We start from the raw sequence: 22,009 nt of genomic DNA on the forward strand, positions 1-22,009 counted from the left end.
ATTTGTCCAGTCATATGTGCAGTAGTGGTGTGCCATATCATCTCATTCACGATAATACCAGTATAATTTTTTTAATATGATATGAAAAATTCATATTGTGATACCCGCAACAACAAGCATGGCTGCAAGCAAAATTATTACCGACTCCGCGATGGTTCCAAAAAGAGGAGCAGCTTCAGCAGTGTGTCATAAACTGTGGCGTCCTGAAAGTTTTATTAACAGCCCCGGACTTCTCAGACTCTTTTGGCAAGCTACCGCTCAGAGGGAACTCATTCAGCAGCTCCTCTGGCAGCAGCACTGCATCTCTCCCCCTTCTCTTTCGCCATAAACCTTTGGTAATGTAAACCTACCTACGTGTCGTTCGCGGCTCGACAAAAAAACTACATATGTGAATATGCGATAGTTCTGGTATCATAACAGCCTGTCACAGGTTACAGTGTGATGATTAGAGGATAAATGGCAAAGCATAAAGGTCCAGGTGGAAAAATAAAAAAATGATGACTCAATCATTTAGGATTTTACTAAAAGAAGGAAATCACCTGTCGATTTATATATATAGATCCCAGGGTACATTTTTTTTATTTGGGAGCTGTTTATATGTGTAATTTGAGGTAGATTTTATTTTGTTGAGCTACTAATATTGTATACAGAATCGGAATCTCGCTCTGAGTTACTGTTGCTGTTTACAAACTAAAGAAATGAAAGATCATTTTTGTTTAATTTTTACTGAATATTTGAAGGCAAACTGTAAAACTATCACTTATTTTGTTGTAATTCTATTTTCTTAATTCATTAATTTGTCATATCGTCAAGAATATTATTTTCGCAAAAATACCCTGAATGTCATAATATTATTGTAGGGCCATATCGTCCACCCCTAATGCTCAGTACTTCCCAGACAGCCCTTTTCAATTGTCTCATGTTTGTTTGGGAAGCACTAAGCATATGACTGGATAAATGAGACTTGGACTATACTTCATGAGTTGTGTGACAGTTTGAAAACATATGTTTTGGTTTAATTATGTTATTGTCAAACACGGACCCCTATGACTTAAAATGATCAAGAACTTTTTCCATTTTTGGATTTTTCGTTCACCAGAGGTATGAGAGAAAAAAAGTTCACGGGATGAGCAACTGACACACAAATGGTCATTTGGGGGTGAACTGTTCCTTTAAGGTCACTTCAGCTGGATAAAAAACTTGCTAACAAAAGCCTGACTTAATATGTTCCAGGATGTTCACTCACCAAGCTACCCACCCTAAAAATTCCCATTTCTAAATCAAGGATCAGATGTATAAGGTATCAGCATTTTGGAATGAAGCCCTTAAATTCTGAGGTCTGCTTTTCAGTACCCGTTGTTGCGGCAGTCATCAATCCACTCCTTCATGACGGCATGGTACGTATCCAGGTCAATGGAAACGTCTTTGTGTTCTGGATCGAGCATGTTGCAAAGGTCCTCCAGTCCGCTGTCTTCTGAGCTGCGACTGGTGGTGTGCCGCAGGTAGTCCACGATGTGAGATACGTACACTTTACCTGGAAGATGACAAAAACACAGAGACATTTCAGAAAAATATTCATCTTTAGATACTGTTACCCCATTAGAACTATGATGGATAATATAATGTGCACATCTCCTCAATCTTTCTGTCTGTATTCAGTTATAGGTGAAGGCAGCAGAAGCAGTAGCAGTAACAGTAACCATAACGACAGTAAGAATCACGATTAACTTTTGGACATGGTTTCACACATTTCTAATGCTCAATTCACTTTTCAAAAAGCCCTTCAGCCTTCACAGTAGTCTAACCAGTGGACATGTTCTTTTTCTACTGATAAAAATGCCTCCAATGACCATTTCTTTAAAATTCATAATATTAAAAATTCTTCCCATTCATTACCTCTCTCACTAAAACTCAACCCCTGCAATGCTCCATTTACAAATGTTTACATATGGTGGTATTCCCCCAAACTGCCCAATGTCATATACAACATAATAGCTGAATTGGGCAGGAATTTTGATGTGCTCCCACAGTCATAGTGTGATTAAACTCATTCAACACCTTAAATCAAACCAATCACAGCTGAATTCCATTTTAATGGAAGCTACAGAGTTTCTTTCATTTTTCAATTTCAGTGCCATCTATGCAAAAGGGATACTTTTTGAAATTATTTTTCACATACAAATGGCACCAAAGAGGACAAAAAAGAAGCAAAAAATACATTTATCTCCTGAACAGCACAGATAACAAGAGACTGCAACTTAGAATGAAGAGGTGAAGGGAAAAAACATGCTAATCATGCTGTTCAAAAGTAGTAAAAAAAAAAAAAGGACCCTAAAAATGAGGCAGACAGATTACAAACAAATAAAAACATTACCATGTTCTTTGTACTTCTTTAAAGGAAGCATATCCCATACCTCTGCTGCACAATTAGGCTTTTAAGAGTCGCTTTGAAATGTTGAGGAAACACAGTGAACTGATGAGAAACTTAAAGGGTGCTGGAATAAATGGAAGAGATTGTGCTGCAAATGCTAGAAGGCACAAGAGGAAAGACAGAGACAATGCTGATACTGTATGACTGTCGGGAGCCGAGGGAATTACTCCTGCCCTCTACGAAGAAAAACACACTGCGATACTATTCAGTGACAAGTTAAAATTAATCATTAGGCTGCCGTATTGCTGGAAGACTGCATGCGTGACCCAGTCACTGTGTGGGTGTACCTCGGCGCTGGGTGTCACAGGCGTGGAAGATGGTGTCGAGTAGATTCTCCTCACAGATGAGGCTGATTTCTGCCATGTTCTCCTTCTTGTTGTCAGAGGCCATTGAGGTTCCTGAGCATGAATATGCAACACAAACAAACCAAACGCAGGGTGCACTGAGTTGCGTAACAAAGCGAGCACATGATACATTTCCATAAAGATACAGCAACAACTTTGAAAGCCTCACAAGCTATTCTAATTTAAAGCTCGTTTTTAAATGTCTGCAAGGTCATGCTCCTTTGCTGCTTTATGGAGTTGTTACAAGACACCAGTAGAGTCAACACACGGGCCTCAACAGAAGGTAACAGTCACACTGCATTGCGCAAACCTCATTTGTAACTCATTGGGAAACATGCCTTCTTCACTTTGGAGACTATTTTTACAGTGCACTACAGATGACTGATAGAGGGCTTCGTCACATGATGCAACAACAGTCACCTGAAGCTCCGTATCAGCAAACCAGTGAGCTTTTTGTGAACTACCACAGCAGACAATGCTTCAAATATGGATGTTGCTGCAAAGAAGATACAAATTCTAAAACGTGGATGCCTCACACTCATCTTCAACCCAGCAACATGAAAGATCTCTACAGTCATCACAGTTTGACACCAATTCAGTTTCCAACCAAATGTCTCCCCTTCTGTTCCTGAATTGTAACGATGAATAATGGCCACAAAAGTGTTTTTACAGAATATTATGTCACAGTGAAGAATGAAATGTCCATTGTTTAATCCAATTAGACAATTATGTTAAATTTTGTGATAATTACCATATGAATTCTTGAATTAAGGCCAAAAATGTGTTTTGTGAGGTCACAGTTAAACTTGACAACCCAAATCTATTGATCTATTGTTGAGTCCAAGTGGATGTTTGTGTCCAATTTGAGGGAATTACCTTTGTCTTCTTCTAATTATCAGGCTCCTATTCAGCAGTTTTTTGCTACATTCCTTGTTTAGACATTCAAACCTGGGGTAATAAAAATGTTGCTTTCCTCTCATACAAAATACAAAACCCCCAGTCTACAACCTTAAGCATATGTCCAGGAGTCATAATGTCAAGCATTTCTTGCCACTGCCATTATTACACAGCAGACTAAACTGACGTTTACATAAAATCATCCATTTGTTTCACAAATAAATCTTAACCCTATGTCCATTACAAGCTTTTTTCAGTATGTTCACCCAGATCTCACACTCCTTATCAGTGGATGGAGTTTGCTCAGCACAAACAGAACTAGAATTACCACTGTGAACCAGTCAAGTTGCAGTTACTGTTTACATCCATGTCTGTCCAGGCTGATGTAGCCATGACAACAGACAATGCTTCAAAGAGGATGATGCTACAAGGAAGTTACATATTCTAAAAACACTGTCGCCTGCACGAGGCATATAAGCTCCACCTGTTGATGAGGACCATGAGATGTGGCTGAAAGCTCTGAAAAAAAAAAGCTTTAAGTTAAGGGGGTTTTTTTTGGTCAAACTACTGTCTCCAGGATCAAGATGGACTTTGATGCTTAATCTGTTTTGTGTATGCTGCTAGTCAGTGATGTAGTGGTAGTTGATGAGGTGGATGTACTACTAGGTAGATGGGTAGGTTACCAAGGAGAGAGTGGGTCTATTCTCCTATATATTCCAATGGCTTTTGGGCTGATAGGTGGGTTTACTTAAAATGGCCAGAAGAAGAGGTGGATATACCCTGTATACCTGCATATACCCTCCGCTAACTGGCCAGCAGTCGCTCCTCCCTACCTCCATCTCCCATCGACAGTCTTTTCACAACTAGAGCTGGGTACGGCAGCTCACACTCTGTTGAGTTCCCCACATCCCCTGAGCAGAAGTTGAGGTTGTAGGAGACAGTGCTGTGGTTTGGGGTGAAGGTACGACACATAGGCGGGCTCCTGCTCGACCTTTCGCTCTCTGGCTGCACTGACTGGGGTCCTCGTGTGAACGTAAAGTAAGGAGAGTCTTTGGCCTGGGCTGCAGGCGTCGAACAATACCTCTGCCATGTCTTAATATGACTTAAATCACTCCCATCAGCACCTCTCCTCTCACCCATAGTGCTAGTGATAGTGTATGTAATATTAGTTGGTGTGGAGGGGGTGCACACTTGGGTGGAAGGGGTGGACAGAGGGACAGAGTGACCCAGGCTGCTCCTCTGGGAAGCTGCAGAGCTCGGCATGCCCATCCCTCTCCCCTTCCCCCTCTCCCCTTCGTCTCTATGGAGGGTCCCTTTCTTCAGGATGGTTTCCAGGTTGTGTCTGAGGCCGCTCTGCGGGCTGTCGTAGTTGCTGGAGGAGAGTTTGGGAATTCTGAAAGGTGAATTGGGCTCTCGGTCACCACGCCACTGAATGGTCTGCAGTTTGCGGCAGATGCTGTCCACGGGATTGTGGCGACGATTCGACTGGGGCGTGTAATAGTCCATGCTGCTGATGGCAGGGCTGCAGTGCTGGCTTCCTGGCTAGAGGAGAGGCTGAAGTCTGAGGAGAGAGAAGCAAAAATTGTGCAGTTTAATTGCATGCAGAGTTCATAAAATAGAGACAAAGGGACAGAGAAATATTAAAAAAAAAAAACAGAGCCATCGATATAATAGTTGAAATGACGTCTGCTACTTTAATGTTTTTATTTGCACGTTCTAAATAATGAGAATGACCTGTCCCCTATTTCCCCCCCAAAATCTACACCTATGCATAACACCATAATGTCCTGGATAACTGGCACATTCAGCCTATATCAGACTGGTTCCCTGATTTGATAACTCCAGGGAGAGAGGCAGAAAATGAGTAGGTTTAGCTGCAGTGTGAAAACCCAATAAAGACAAGGCAAACAGAGAATAATTGGTAATATTGGACCAATATAAAGTAGCCTGATATAAAAAAATGACAGCTATGGGGTGATACAAGCCACCCAATGCCAAATAGTTATTAGTTCTAGCATTCTGCAACTATCATAGAAGGGGTTCATGTGGTGAGTACTATAAAACAAGCAGTAGGCAATAAAAGACTAAACAAAGGAAAAAGATGGAGAGGAAAGAAAACAGGGATAGATGGGATGATCAAATGATAACCTCCCTCAACTACAGACACAGCTTAGTTAATAAAGGGACCACACACTAAAGTCAGGGTGTCTACAGGTGTCTAACCAAGTTAAATTCAATACTTTTTAGGACCACATTATATGAAATGTAAGACTAAACCTGCAATGGAAATACACATTATAGACGTGTGTGTGACACTGATGTCAGTTCAAAATGAACAATAAGGAAAACTGACAATAAGTTTAAGTTAATTGTGTTTAATGTAAAAGGAAACAAAATCACATCGCTGTCATTAATGCTATTTATTACTGCAATCCTTCGGTCTGTCCAATAATTGTAATTGGATCTGTCAGGCTGCAGAAATTTTTGTGGTAATGCGACTGAAAATATTTAAGCCCCATTGAATCTAAATTTAAAGCAATGTAAGACCTTTTAAGGCCTTATATTAAGATAATTTAAGACAGTTAAAGACATTTTAAGACGTTTTAAGGACCTGTAGATGCCCTGTAAAGTATGATAAGAGTCCAAAGATGTTACTCATCATGCAAACCAATCCACAAGGTTTTGGGTTATCAATCCTACCTCCTCAATATAAATAGAGCAAAGCAAATAAATAGAAATTCACCATATTAGGATTAACTCCTTGAGATGCATCATCTCATTTTCAAGGGGGGTCCCAAACAAACATTATTTTCGTGGTGATGTGACCGCAAATATTTAAGAATATTTAAGACACATCGAATCTGAATTTAAGACATTTTCAGACGTTTTAAGGACCTGAAGACACCATGTAAGATATAATCCAAATTTATGCAAACTAGTCCACAAGGTTTTGTACTACATTCTCAATGTGACAGAAGATTAAAGCAAATAAAAAGAAATTTATCATATTAGGATAAACCCCTTGAGATGCATTATCTCGTCAAGGGTGTCCTAAATTGACATTCACAAAACAAATGGAGACAGAACAGTACAAGACACAGTGTAATATGACACAATAAAACAACAATTCAACAAATGAACTAAACAGAAAAAGAAAAAATGAGTATGACCTTGGACTGAACACAATATAAAGAAGGCTTAATCTGTAACAGAGAGATGCAGTCTGTTTTAAGGTGAGACAGAGAAAGGATATTCAATGGTAACTTAATCCAATCAGAGGTACCTCAACAAAAACTTTGTTGCCAACTTCTTTAGGACACAAAGGGACTATACAGAGAATCTGACCAGAGCCTCTTAATGACTAACGTGATGTTTAAGGAACCAAAAAAATTGTTAAATTAAAGTGAATGCATTTAAAAATAAACTGAAGCCAATGACACTGACGTCTTGTCTCAATAGGGACCATGATGCTTGGACTACAGGTGTGCAAGCGGGCTAATTAATTAAAGTTTGGTGACGAACTTTGAACCCAAAAGCATGTATTTCGATTAATATCTAGTTTTAGCTTAATTAAAAATGATACGGATATCACAATTAATTTCAGCACAGTACATTTTTAGAATAAGCTACTCTTGATATAAAATAATAAGCAAAACACATACATTAAAGGGTTTAGATGCTAAAGGAGTGCAGCTTCGACAGCAACAGGAATAACGTTATTTTAAAAAAAAAAAAAAAAATCGTTAGCGGCTCGAGGGTACATTTATCTCCATACAAACACACACCTAAACACTAAGTCTTTAAAACCCACCTTTTGTGTTAATCTCTCAAATAGCCTCGGGGCTAGCAGGACATTGTCGCCTCGTTAACGCTTGTAAGAGCAAATATCCACGACGAAATGTTTGACCAAGTGTCCGGGCGCACACACACACACAGAGCACGCGCGCAGGTAGTTTGAAGCTGAGCGCTCGAGACAGAAAGAGTTAAAATATCAGTGGGTGTTCACGGCTCTGAAAATGAGACAGCACCCCCTCCCTGCGGCTCGAAGGGGACACAGCACCCAGTTTCATAAACTACAAGACAATTTCTCATTTAAGGTGGGTTATTTTAGGATGAATATAAAAAAAATATTTTTTTTCCTGTGCATAGTCGGACCCCATTTTAAGTGTCTCCACTACAACTAACCGACTCCCTACAACACTCACAGAGAAAGTTCCTCACATTTTAGTAACAGTCTGTAAAATAAAATAAACAAAAGCAGAAAATACATAAAAATTCATTATAATAATGATATCGAGCCATTGATGCACTCAAGTGTCAACATGCCAGAGGTGTTGCAAAATTAATTGGGTTAATTTGCATGTTTGGGTGTCATGACAACGGAGTAATGGGGCTGGTTTCAACCTGAGCAAACAGTAAGCGGTTTAGCAGAGCAGACCTGTAGGTGCACAGGCGGTTTAACTTGCATCACACCAACCTGCCAGTCAGACGTCTCTCCTGCTCTCAAGGTAATTGATCATAGAATACTGACTCCTAGATGACGTGTGTGTGAATATTAGGACTAAATATAGGTTGTGCTTTAATCTAGTTGTAAGTTTGTATTAAAACAGACAATTACTGATGTGTTTCTCACACATGAGACTAGTTAATGCTCCTATCAAGCAGCATTTACTCTCAGCCTAATTCCATATGTAGTTTGTGAAGGCCAGTGTTATTCAAACATTATTTACACCTGCATTTAAAAATATATTTGATACTGGTGGACAATAAAGAGCTGTAGTGATGTCCCACACTGACATCAAAGACCAGAGACAGCAGTTATATAGACTTTAAACAGGAATATGTTTGCAAAATGTTCTTGTGAGAAACATTATGTGAACTCACACACGACTAATATGAAGTGACAATAAGGTTTATTGTTCAGACTTACATAAAACTGGCTCAAGGAGTTGTTTAGTCCTGTTCGTCAGGTTATGCCAATGGTGTAACACCATCCAGATGCAATGTAATGCTGGGGAGTGGTGACTACATGTGATTAAAACACCTATATTTTGCAGCAGCTCGCAGGTTGTCCAACTGCAATTATATTTAGATAGTAATTTAAATTAAATTTAAATTACTTTTTTACCATTTTTTGTATCATAAATGATTAAAACTTTAAGGCTATAAAAGGAAAAATGACTTTATTTTTTATTTTACCACTGCTTCTCTACTGTAATTAAACCCCCTTTGAACACAGTTACTCATTACGCAAGTATATTGCTGTTTATTAAGAAATGGTCAGAGAAGTTGTGACACAGCTATTTTCAAAGTTACCTGGCTAGCTGTGTAATCCTGCTTAGTGCAGTACTCCCACCTGGACTCTGGAGGGCAGGACGTACAAAACCAAAGCTGACATTCCTTGTACCTTCCAATGCAATAAGTTCAGTTGAGTGGCATTTTTTTGCTGGCATGTGACTTTTTCTATTATATTTTGTCTATTTTTTTTTTTACAAAGTAGTTTGAGCTACCTTTTCTTAGTAGCTTTAGGTAACCAAACTAGATGTCTCCCTTGGGTAGCTTTGCCGTAGTTAGGTGTGAAGTAACTGGTAGGTTGCAAAGCTTTCAAAGTAGCATCCCTTACACTGGTAATGCTATTTGTTTAGTCATACAGTTTGTTTAGTTGTAAATATGCTTGAGCTCATCTTTGAAAAAAAAAGAGTGTATGCCTACATTTGTATTTATATTGCAATTTCTTCATTTTTTCTTTTCTCTTTCTCTTCAGGAAAGCAGCAACGGTTCCACCATCTCAATGGCTGACAACATTCCAAGCTTTAAGGTACAGGAACAAGTTATGCAAATGTATAGTGGCTGTTTGGCTGTTTGTAGAATGCATGGTATGCTCTAACCTGTTATAGATGTTAATTAAGGCTGCTGCTGCTATGATTTGAAAGCACCTACCCTCAATTGCTGCAGCATCTTGATGATTCCTTGGCTTCCTGACACTTAAAAATCCCCCCTGTAGCTCCTCATAGAAGATAGTCCAGCACTGCTCCTTGTCCTCATGTTGTCATGAGCAGCAGTGAACGGCCTTGAGAGCCACAATCATTCAACTGTGTTTTTACTATGACAAGAAACACATGAAAAACATATCCAATGGATATTCCAGACTATTAATTTGACTCTTCATGTCTCTTTAAACAGAATTGTGTCCGTGTTTTTGCCATTTTTTCAAGGCAAGGACACATCCAGTGTCCACTCCTGTACTCCTCTTCCTCCTACTGCAGCCTGCTCAGCAGAATCCACTTTCCCAGCTCATGCTAAGTAGCTGGAGCTTTGCTTGTTTTCTGACCCTGAATGCGTGAGCAGCAGACAGCAGGCTCAGGTGGAGATTAGAACAGACGTGCAGACGTGAACACCCACACAGACACACCCGCATAAGGATGAGTGTTGACTCTGGTTTGCAGAATTTACGTAAACATGAGAAGACAAACTTTCAAAAAGGAACTTCAAACAATGGAGCTTGTTAATATGAATATGAGTGTTTGGTGTGACACTGACAAAATAATCAGAGACAACAAGTACAGTAGGAAAAAAAACATTACTTTGACCACTTTCACACGGTGTTATACTTTGGTCACCTGCCACTTTCCAGCACTGTAATCTGGGATTATGGTGCACCAGGAGGGAGGGAATAAAGAGCCAGTCTAATCCAAGCTAGTTGGAACAGATAACTGACTGAGTGGCAGACAAGGAAGAGGTGTCTCTTTAAAACAAGGATCACATGTCTCTTGAAAACAAGGATCAGATACAGTAACTCAGTCTTGCAGAACAGCAGGAAAGAACAGCACTTGTTCTCGATAAATATGACACATACTTCCTCAACCTGCTGTTAGTGTCACGAATATAGTATGGGGACACAGAGATTGGACTCAGATTTAAACCACTGAGATGCTATTCTGTATCTAACCATGACCTTTGACCTCTAAATGGAGTAGTTTAGAAAGACAGCTTCAGTGCAGATAAAGTAGCACCCTGTTTTTTGATTACAGTTCTGTCTGTTTGTCGTTGTCTCATTGATGTTACCATGTCACCGCTCTGTTGTCTGCTTTTGGAGCAGTTTGGTCACCGATGGGTGAACTGTGGCTCATGTTACTTGAGGTAATCTTTGGATTAGACTGTCACACTGTCTGTGTTACAGCAACCCCTGCTGGAAAAACACAGATTTGAAAAGAATTGGAATTACAGGCATCAAGTTAAATGGTCTCTTGGTCCTTTGGTTTGTGATATGATTTTGATGATGATAATGATTTTGAAGTTTCAAATGATATATTCTTGCGCCTTACTCCTAAAAAGTCAAGTTTAGATTACTTGTGAGTCAATGAGACTTATGGTCAGCACTCTGCACTTTCAAGCGATTTAGTAAGTCACAAAGAAAAGATGAAGTATACTTGGAGGGTATATTTTTCAAAAAATGTTTTGGGCCCCTCCCGTTAGAGGTGTTCCAGGCATGTCAGGAGGAGCTGGACAGCATTGCTGGGGAGAAGGGCGTCTGAAATACTTTGCTCAGCCTACTGTCCCATTACCCAGCTTCGGATAAGTGATTGAAAATGGATGGATGGATGGATGTTTTGGGCTGAAGCTTATAGTTGGTGACAGATGTCACTCTGGACGTTCAGCACAACGCACACCTAGGGGGGAAAAGGGGGACAGCTTTTTGAGGACCAGCTACCAGGGGGGCATGGAGGATATTCATCCAACAAAATGTTCACCATTTCTCATCAAAACAACAAAAACAAACATTTTGTATATTGCTGCTTCAGTAAAATCTAGCCAGTTTCGTGGAAACCCCCTCTCCTTTTCAGGGGCCCAGCCATTTCTGTGTACGTGCCTGTATAAGTTACATGAACACCTTTTTCTTTAACGTCACTATTTTCTCTTCTGTTCTGTACACAGGCAGCTGACCTTGTTGTTGAGTTGTCCTCGACTCTAAAGCCCAAACCGGATGTGCTTTCCTTCGGTTCCGCCTTCTCTGACCACATGCTGACCATAGAGTGGAGTGAGAGTGAAGGCTGGAAGGCTCCAGTCATCAAGCCCTTTGGAAACCTGTCACTCCACCCAGCCTCTCCGTCACTACATTACGCCATACAGGTACACTAACAAGGAAGAATTTAACTTTAGCCTGACTCTTTGTACCTGTCTGTTGTGGAAAAGGATTTGATATGTCCTACATTGTTTCAAGAGACTGACCTGACTGGTCTGACTGCAGTACAAAGGGTTTAGTCAGGACCAACGTCAAAACACAAAAACTAGTTACAGCAAAGTTAAAGTAAATATGAAGATGAACAAGGTATTAAACCTAGTCTCACATTGCACCAAATGAATAATGGATGTTTAAAGGTCTAGTTTAGGATTTAGTGACATCTAGTGGTGAGGTTGCAGACTGCAACCAATTGAAACATCCCATGCACCAAGTGTGTAGGAGAGCTATAGTGGCTAACACAAAAATGACAATGGTTCAATCAATGGTTCATTTTGTATATCTCCACCAGAATTGTATTCCTGGCAGCATGGAGGGGGTTTTGAAACAGCATTTAGATCTTCATTTTGAGACATAAACCTTTAACGTTTTGTTTTATTGGCCTGTGATTTCCCAAATGTTTCCTCTCCTCTCCTCTCCTCTCCTCATCTCCTCAGCTGTTTGAAGGGCTTAAGGCGTACCGTGGGGTTGACAACAAAGTGCGTCTCTTCAGGCCGATGCTCAACATGAAACGCATGGCCACCTCTGCAAAGAGAGCTTGTCTACCTGTAAGATGTATTTGAGTAATGAATGGATGGATGAATGAAAGGATACGTGACAGTGATGAACAAGGGACTGTTTTTGCCTTCAAATCGTAACCTCAGCAGCAAGTTCGGCTGAACCTTCCACTTCTGATATGTCATTGAAGTGCCATAACTACCCTCTGCTCTCCACCTCTCTCCATCTCCAGGCCTTTGATCAGTTAGAGCTCCTGGAGTGTATCAGACGGCTGGTAGAGATCGACCAGGACTGGGTTCCTAACTTAGAAAGAGCCAGTCTCTACATTAGACCAACATTTATTGGCACTGAGGTAAGGAGGATGGTGAGGTGCTGCAATAATGTGTGGAGATGGACGGATTATCCTTTTTAAATAAATTAAATTTTAAATACATTTCTTTGTGTTTATGTGTTCCCGGTAGCAATGTCTGGGTCTGAAGAAGCCTGCCAATGCCCTTCTGTATGTGATCATGTGTCAAGTGGGCTCTTACTTCGACGGTGAGCCAAAATCAGTATCCATTTGGGCCGACCCAAAGTATACACGGGCCTGGAGAGGAGGAACTGGAGACTGCAAGATGGGAGGGTGGGTAGGCACATACTGTATGAATACTGTTGCACATACTGTTGAATGCATTCAACTATGGTTGTGTGAGGTGCACAGTGGTGCCTGTAGAATTTTATTCTAGAGGTGATCAGATGGGGCAATAATTTCCTTACTTTCATTGCACAGTATTATAGCAAGTAATTATTACTAAAATTGTTTGTTGCTTTGTTTTTCTGCAGGAACTACGGCTGTTCTCTGTCTGCCCAGTATGAAGCAGTGAGTCATGGTTGTCAGCAGACGCTGTGGCTGTATGGAGAGGACCACCAGATCACTGAGGCAGGCACCATGAATGTCTTCCTGCACTGGATCAATGAGGATGGAGGTTAGTTGCACTATCAGAACCCCACTTGGTTGATCACAGGTTGTCAAAGGGGTTGTTGGTTTACCTTCAGTCAGCAACACAGATGCAAGCAATGTGCTTTGGATACAAAATGTTGTACAAATTTAACCTCTACTGGCAGAACAATGCCACTACAACATAACTGCATACAGCATCTCCAGGAAACCAGCTTGCCCTAAAATATTTTAGGTTTTGTTTTGTGCTATGTAATAATTCATTGTTTCTCAGAGGAGGAACTTGCAACTCCACCTCTGGACGGCATCATCCTCCCAGGTGTAACCCGACAGAGCATCCTGGAACTGACCAGGAAATGGGTGAGAAAGACATAACCATAAAGGTCAACATGCATGGATAAATATTCCAGTTTCACATTTCATCTGGTCCCTCCGCTCTCTTCTGTGTCCAGGGTGAGATTAAGGTGACAGAGCGCTACCTGACCATGAGCCAGCTGTGCTCTGCTCTGAAGCAGCAGCGGGTCAAAGAGATGTTTGGCTCTGGTACTGCCTCCATGGTCTGTCCCATAGGACACATCGTTTACCAGGGAGAGGTAAGAGACAGCAGCCTGTATTTAATACTGTCTGATTTTCTGATTGTATATTAAAAGCCTTCTTAGTGAATCACAGTGTGCTCTGCTTGGGATCTGTCACTCACTGTGTCCTGACAATAACAAGGAGACCATGTGGCAGAACTGGAAAATGTTTTTCTCAAACATTTAATTATTTTTCATGTGATCTTGAGATGAGCACAGCCATGGATATTAATTAAAATCATCTACAGATTGTACACTATAGCTTATATTATATGTATATTATTATGCTTTAAAAGGAATAGTTCAACATTTTGTAAAGTGCTTTTTTTCCACTTTTTGTAGAGTAAGATGAGATACCAAACTCAGAAAGGGAATCTCCAATATATATAGGCTTCCACATATTGAGGTTGGACAGGAGTGTGTGTACAACTGATTTAATGGGACACAAAAATGTAATGATGTAATTGCTGGAAAACAGTGTATTACTACAGCTTTCACTATCAATGATGCACAGAGCAGCCATCTTAGAATTTGAGGTCAGGGTTGTTGAGGCTAGATACTACAGACGAACACAGTATGTAGTACATACAACCAGTCAGTGACAACTAGGGGTGGGGATGTCCAGGCACGTCAAAATTTGATTAGATTACATTTCAGAGGGCAGCAATTCAATTAGAAAGCGACTATCGATGCATCTCAATGCTTCAACATTCTTTATTTCTACACATGTGCAGCCTCAAAGCACGAACAACGAGGCTAAAGTGTAGCTTCTTCCCAGAGGCTGTGAGGTTTATGAACTCTTTGGCTTAAGTCTGTCCTCTGCACTTACACCGCTGTGACTGCTTGCAGCTGTTGATGCACTATTACGCACTTTAACATGCTGCTTGGTTTTATGACTATGTGTTGTATTTAACATAGGCTTTTAGGTTATTTCATTATTTATTATTAGTCTATCTTAATATTATTTATTTTGTACGCTGCTGGACTTGACCTTGACCGTGACCTTTTTTTTATTAACTGTGTGACTTCTTGCTACTTTTAAAACATAGTGTACTGTATTTGTAATGACCCATATCTGAATAAAAAGATGAAAGTTCCTGCATTCAACAAGACTCTTGTCCAGGTCTCTTTTCCATTCAACCTTTGTGCCAAAATGCTTCCATACTATAACTTTTAAAACAGGGAGTGCCAGTTGGATTGTATCCATCTGTGTTTTCTCACGCTAATCCACTCTGGGCTATTTATGCTGCCGTAGTGTCCAGTATTTTCTAAAATATACTAAAATAGTATGAAATTACTATGTACTATTGAATAATAAATGGCCCGCAGCTTATTTATTTTAAAATGTCAGCTGCATTAATTGATGAATTAATTCATTTGAAAGTACCTGTATGAGAATAACAAAATGAGGGAGATGTGGAGTGCTTCGCTGTGTTGTTTTCTTCACCACAGAGCTGGTTTTAATTGTTTTACGCTGCAGCATTTTTGGCCAGCTGGTCACATATGTTTATGTTATTGCTAATCGCTGCTGTATCTGGGTGATGGCATAGAAAATATTCAGAATATACTTCACAGTTGTCTAGCAAACTGTCTGGGTGCTGAGCCACTCTCATGGTTGAGTTCCGCCTCTTTTATTCTGTCACCATCAAATTAGTAACAAATATTTAGGTAATTGATAATTGATGTTTGTGAATCAATGCTAAATCGTCCACATCCGCATCGTGATGCATCTAAGAATCCATTATTTCCCCCACCCCTACTGGTGACGAGACTTCAGGAAGTAACTGCCCCTGGCCAGGAAATAATCTAGCACAAAAACACAATTAGACTATTAGCACTTTGGTTGTTGTCAGAGTAAACAAAGGTAACACGCTAATTTGCTAAGAGGTGCTGGCAGGCAGACTTATTTACTTTGGGACAGAACCAGGCTACCTGTTTGCCCTTGACTTCCATCTCAATGCTAAGCTAAGCTAACCAGCTGCTTAGTTGGACTTTGTGTCTTGAGCCTTTTATTTTAGTTATACTGTAAAAAAGTTTGCTACCTTTATTACATTACATTTTTCATATGAAAGAAGTGTATTTTAATACAAAGTAGTAATATGTTAGAAGCTCAGTACTTTAAAGACTGAGGCTCTGGGTCTCTTGTGACCATGTGGGCAGTTTCATCTTTGCATGGTTGTCAGAACCCTCTGGCTTTTTGTGTTAATATCATAATATCTTAACTTAATAATCTCAGTGTTCTTGTGATTTATATAAAGTAGCAAGTCAAGTCATGAAACCGATTAAAATATTAATGTTGTTTGTTTCTGTGTGGTTTAGGACTTGCATCTCCCCTGTCAGGATAAAGACTCACTGCTGACCTCTCGGATAGCAAAGGAACTCACAGATATACAGGTTGGTGGATGCACAGACGCACATATACTGTACAGACACACACGTACGTCCCACAGATGTCTCCCCGAGCTCAGTAACAGCTGGTTGAACATCTGTGTTCTTTACACTCCTGTCACCCTCAGGACTCTATTCTCATGCAGTAATAGGTTACTTTAAATTAAGCGTTCAGTGATGTGATGTGTAGGAGAAAAGGAAGGAAGAACAGCCCGCTACAAAACAAAAGAAACATGAGTGGCAGTAATTTTGGTGCTGAATGACAATGCCTGTCACATGTCTGCCTCGTTAGCGCTCGCTAACCAACAATAAAGAGGCCTCACTGAAAAAGACAAATGAATACAACTGTTGACTCACTAAATTAAAAATATGGTCGATGAAAGGCGAGATCTAACAAAAACAAATATTCCCCTCATAATTGCATTACTGGATGGTTATCTGAGTGGTTATTATGTAACTCAGTGAGATAAAAGTATTAAGTTGTTTTCCTTTTAACAAACCGCCATTGGTCCTCATTCATTGTACACCCACTGCTTGCATTATCTTGCCTGCGAGTACATAATAAGTGAAATATCTTATTAGGTAATGAGTAATGACTTGGTAATATTGTACATGGCCTACAAACACGGCATCTCTGCAGCCTTTGCAGCGCTACAGGTTTAAACAGATTCATAATGTTCTTTGCTGAGGGCTTAATTTGTGTTAATGAGCATGTTATGTATAGCTGACTTTCTGTTATTGTGCTGTGTAATGAGCCTATTATTAGTAGGGGTATGAGCTCCAGTGTAATCCTTATTATCTCACTTGTACTGAGGAAGGCCCTCATATGATTACCATCACTACACCAAATATTTCTGCTCATTTGAGTCAAGGGTCGCAACAAATAGCAAAATTAACCCCATTCCTATGTGGCGACACACTCAGTACATAACTTGTTCTGTTTATGTCTTCCTGTTTTTAACATCTGCCAGATCTGTAACTTATTATTCTTCATAGGTGCTTATATGACATGAAAAAGCTCTTAAGATCTCATCAGCCACTTGTCAGTCCCCTCACTCCGAACATAAAAGCAGGTGTAAAAAAATCTGGGTGTGCATCTAGTCAGTAACTTGACCCTGGAGCAACATGTAAAGAATGTAGTCCAGTCTTGTTTTTACCAGCTGAGCAACATCTCCAAATGTAGATCACTTCAGTCCTTCAATAACATGGAGTAAATCATACATGGCTCTCGTATCCTCTCACCTTAATTACTGTAATGCCTTGTTCACCTGTCTGAGCGATCGAGTTATACATCAGATCCAAACCGACCAAAATTCAGCAGCTAGACTTGACGCATCACACCTATTTTGGCCTCCCTGCATTAGTTTCTAGTCTCAATGATCTGGCACCAGAGTATATAACTGAGCTCCTCACACTGTACTGTCCAAACAGGCCCCTCAGGTCTGCTTGTCTGGGTCTTCTAACTGTTCCAGAGTCCAGGCTTCTCAGTTCTTGCTCTCGACTTTGGAACAGGCTCCCACTGAGCATCAGATCAGCTGACTCTGTTCACGTCTTTAAATCTTGTCTGAAAACATACTTTTGCAGATTGTCCTTTCCTGATAGTTGAGTTAGAGTGTATGTGTTTGTAAATGTCTGCATGCTTACAGGTATATATGTGTTTAAGTGTGTATATGTTGGTGTAGGCATATGTATAGTATGCATATGCTTATGTTTAATTATAATCACTTTTGTTTTGTATTTTTCTTCACCTTGGAAAGCACTTTGCGCAGCTTGAAAAGTGCTCTACAAATAAAGTTATTGATATTATTATACCTTGTTAACAGACAAAAGATAACTAGACGTTTTCAGCACATTAACAAACAAATCTGTAAAACATTGAATCCTTAAGCTAAACTGAGCGTACTGAATCAACACTGTAGTTGCTCTTTACATTGTAGCCCACACACAATCATGATATAATAACAGTGTTGCAGATTGCTGTTCACTTTTAGCTTTCACATTTAGGCTCACTGCACATTTTCCGGCCATCTTGAAGATTACCCGTTTTTGTCTATCAAGCTTTGGTGAGAAACATAAGCTGTCAGTAGATGCACCTAGACTAACGTGGCAGTTAGCCTCTTAGTTAGCATGCAGGTGGCAATAACATTAGCCATGATTGCTGAAAAAAAAAAGAATACTTTGCAGCTAACCGTTAGTTTTCAGGTGATTTGCCAAGCTCATTGTAGATTTGTGATATATACCAGTTTCCTTTGGAATATCTGGCATTCAACTTTTGGGGCTTATCTTCGCAAATTTTAAAAATATTCCAGACATTTCAATTTTTCAACATCTATCTCATGTGTCAAGTGTGGTCAAGCTGGTCCGGTGTCAGTGGTACTGGACTGCTGGTGACTGACGTGAGATGGTAAATAGACCTGCACTTGTATTGCGCCTTTCTAGTCATCTGACCACTCATAGCGCTTTTTACACTACGAGTCACATGGCCAAGGCTACCATACAAGGTACTACCATACACCTGCTAACACACACACACAGCTTCCAATTAGAAGACGATGTGCTCTACCACCTGAGCCACAGCCACCCCAGATAAGGCCGAGTCAGTGTCACAAATCTGTCATGTCTGAGAATAACTAAAAATAATTGATGTTGATGCATTGAAGAAGTACCAATCCAGCATGCATCAACATTAATTATTGCCTATAATGAATGCTGATGCATTGTGTTGAGGTACGTGTATTTTATTTTTTAGACTTTTACTCCACAGCTTCTCAGATGGTTTCATTTCAGTAACTATTTGAGGCCCAAAGAGGCCTACTTATCTACCATTTCAAAAAAGACATTGTCGTATCAGTGATGTTACTCAAGAAAAGGATCTGAATACTTAATACAGTCAGGCCTGAAGAAATGAAGTACATGTTGTTAGTAATTTAAAATTTTTGAACTAAGCTGAACAAAATGATTTGAATCTGTAAAGATATTTGTAATATCTGACTACCAGCGTTTTCACAAATATTCCTGGTGCTGCATTAAAGGTCAGTGTGTCCTTGCTTTGCTTTTTTGAAGACAAGAAGCTGATTACGAATCATAAACTTTGACTGAGTTGAGTTGTACTGGTTGCCCTGCAGGCTCACATGTCCAGATGACACAAGCAAGAAGTGTCCTTCATTTTTTTAATCTTCCTGATCTCCTAAACGTCCTCTAAACACTTTGATTAATTGATTATCTCTTCAACTTGTTGTCTTTTTCTTTGTCTCTCACTATGTTTACTTCTTGTGCCTTATCTGTGTTGTTGTTGTTTTGTCTTTCTGGTCAGGGCGATTAGCATATCTGCCCTCTCCATCATCCAGGCCTTGTGTGCATGCACAGTGTTTGTTATGAATGTGTTAACCACATACACTTTATATCCGATAACATCTTCCTCGGTGCTTCAGAGAGAGACAGAGCCGAAGAGGGAGACAGTTGCCTTCCTAATGGCGGAGTGTGGAGAGTTGGAGATAGGGGCAAGACAAACTCCTGAATTCTCTCATTAAGCTCGCTGTAATTGCACAAACCCAATTATTGCCTCAGCCTTTTGTGATCTTCAAAGCCAAGATGCTGCAAATGAAGCCTCGAACAAGTGGGAGAGGAGGAGGAGGAGGAAGATTTGGTGCGGAGGGGGGTAGAATGGGCGGCAGCAGAGCTTAATGAACAATAAAATCGACAAAACGCTGGAAAACGCCGCGCTCCTTCCGCAGCGCTGTTAAATCTGTTGACATTTCATTTGGAGGGAAGCAGTGCAGTGTTATCCCCCCACACACACTCCTCCTCCCGCCCCTCTTGAAGACAACATTGTGCAACAAACAAACGAGTGGTCTGAGGCAGCAGATGAAAGATGGGTTTACTAAGTCGCCCTGCTGTTCCTCTTTCAAGTTAATTAGAAATCACATTCTTTTGTTTCCCCTTCGCAGGCGTTTATTTACTTTCTCACTTCGACCATTAGAACAAATTTGCAACATGAGACACAAATAATTGGATTTGTCTCTGCGGCTGTCACGGATTGGGGAACATTTTGTTTTGATTTTTATTATAGTTCCTTTGCTCTGTTATGTTGTGTTCTGTCAGTGGCTGAGTTTGCAGATTTGCTTACGGATATTTGATTTCATTTTTTGATTTGTGTTTTGCTCGCAATTAAGCAGCGACGGGCGAGAGAAGTTTGGTGCTTAGCGACATGAATTTTTTGTTTTACCGCTCAGGCCCCAGGAAGACTTTCTCGTCACCTTTTCATGACCTTTGTTCTCTTACAGTATGGACGCACGCCCAGCGACTGGACCATCCTGATGGAGCAGCAGTAAAGAAGCCTGTATATGAACAAGGAGGACATACAGTTATGCAACAACCAAAGACTACTGTACATGTACATTAATCAGACAACTATGTTTGTGCAATATTTGTTGTCTCACTGCAATATGCTGGCTCTGCGGCAAGTGTGTCGTACCACTTTACCTCCTTTTGAGCTTAAATTAATGACAAACACACAACTGTCCAAAATAATTAACAAAAGTAGGCTAATGTCTCATGCAATACTGCACAATAGCTTACAGTAACGCAGCCACCACCACCAACATCCAGCATTACAGCTGTGGCTGTGATCAAACTTGAAAAGAGAAGTATGAGTTTTTAGAGTTACAGAGAATTTCATATCACTTGTGTAAGAGTTACAAAGCATCTACAAGAGGACCATAAGTAATTAACCTTCATATGGTTATGGCATGAAAACAATTAAGAATCGTGCTGGCTCAAAGTTTCAGACAGTTTTCCTGAGTGCTCCATTTTTTAATCATTTCAGAGCTCATGCTAATGTCTCAAAGTTTTACACATTTGTCATGTTAATAGAAACTTTTTAAACACATAAAATTAAACTAGTGTGATGGGAAACCTGAAGTAACACACAGAAGTTTCTTTACTACTTCATGGAACTCATTATTAAGTCAGTAGTACTGGACAAATAGTATTCATCAGTCATTCATTGAAAGAATATACTTTGTGAGATGGCCCAAAATGTGTGTGAATGTCTTACTGTAAATAATGCACAAGAAAAGTTTAGCCCACCATTGCATATTTGCGCTCATTTAAAAGGGACCTTCCCTTTGACTACTGTAAGTTTTATGCTGATTACTGTATGATGCATTTTGCTCTGGAGGTAAAATATTATGTTAATGTTCGTCAATAAATAATCATTTTTACCCAGCATAGGGGATTTCTGGTTGTTCTTATGTACTATTCATACCTACAAAAATAAAAGTACCAGAATACATGTATAACATGTAATCATTCATCCATTTTCACCGCTTATCTGGGGCCGGGTCATGGGGGCAGCAGGCCGAGCAAAGCACCCCAGACATCTCTCTCCCCAGCAATGCTTTCCAGCTCCTCCTGGGGGGCCCGAGGCATTCTCAGGCCAGATGAGACATTCTATCCCTCCAGCGTGTTCTGGGTCTGCCCCGGGGCCTCATACCAGTTAGGTGTGCCTGAAACACCTCCAACGGGAGGGCACCTCAGCTGCTTGTATCTGCGATCTCATTCTTTCGGTCACTACCCAGAGCTCATGACCATAGGTGAGTGCTGGGACATAGATGGACCAAAGGCCACACCAGACTGCCGATCCATCTCACGCACCATTCTACCCTCACTCTTAAACAAGACCCTGAGATACTTGAACTC

The 22,009-nt window shown here is 40.3% G+C and overlaps 2 protein-coding genes across 12 annotated transcripts in view; one reads left to right on the forward strand and one right to left on the reverse strand.

The window, feature by feature from the left end:
• Nucleotides 1–9,748, reverse strand: part of lrmp (lymphoid-restricted membrane protein) — a 52,315-nt gene extending 42,567 nt beyond the window's left edge. For 5 of the 11 annotated variants that reach the window (XM_033614166.2, XM_033614162.2, XM_033614164.2 and 2 more), the window contains exons 1-4: nucleotides 7,484–7,638; nucleotides 4,506–5,233; nucleotides 2,719–2,829; nucleotides 1,354–1,534 (exon numbers count right to left, since the gene is read on the reverse strand). In XM_033614166.2, coding sequence (XP_033470057.2) covers nucleotides 1,354–1,534; nucleotides 2,719–2,829; nucleotides 4,506–5,178 — 965 coding nt within the window. In that variant the 5' untranslated portion in view covers nucleotides 5,179–5,233; nucleotides 7,484–7,638. Of the gene's footprint in view, nucleotides 1–1,353; nucleotides 1,535–2,718; nucleotides 2,830–4,505; nucleotides 5,234–6,955; nucleotides 6,975–7,483; nucleotides 7,639–9,612 lie in introns of those variants that run through there. The other 6 variants (XM_033614167.2, XM_078165267.1, XM_078165268.1 and 3 more) reach the window with 3 other exon arrangements.
• Nucleotides 8,092–21,538, forward strand: bcat1 (branched chain amino-acid transaminase 1, cytosolic). Its single transcript, XM_033614170.2, has 11 exons — nucleotides 8,092–8,180; nucleotides 9,437–9,490; nucleotides 11,608–11,802; nucleotides 12,349–12,459; nucleotides 12,642–12,761; nucleotides 12,871–13,031; nucleotides 13,232–13,374; nucleotides 13,621–13,706; nucleotides 13,799–13,939; nucleotides 16,241–16,315; nucleotides 20,593–21,538. The coding sequence occupies exons 2-11, from the start codon at nucleotides 9,464–9,466 to the stop codon at nucleotides 20,638–20,640; spliced, it is 1,107 nt and encodes a 368-aa protein (XP_033470061.2). The 5' UTR covers nucleotides 8,092–8,180; nucleotides 9,437–9,463; the 3' UTR covers nucleotides 20,641–21,538.
• Nucleotides 21,539–22,009: the final 471 nt, after the last annotated feature.

Source organism: Epinephelus lanceolatus, chromosome 23 (genome assembly GCF_041903045.1).
Source record: "Epinephelus lanceolatus isolate andai-2023 chromosome 23, ASM4190304v1, whole genome shotgun sequence".
In the NCBI taxonomy this organism is placed as follows: domain Eukaryota; kingdom Metazoa; phylum Chordata; class Actinopteri; order Perciformes; family Serranidae; genus Epinephelus; species Epinephelus lanceolatus.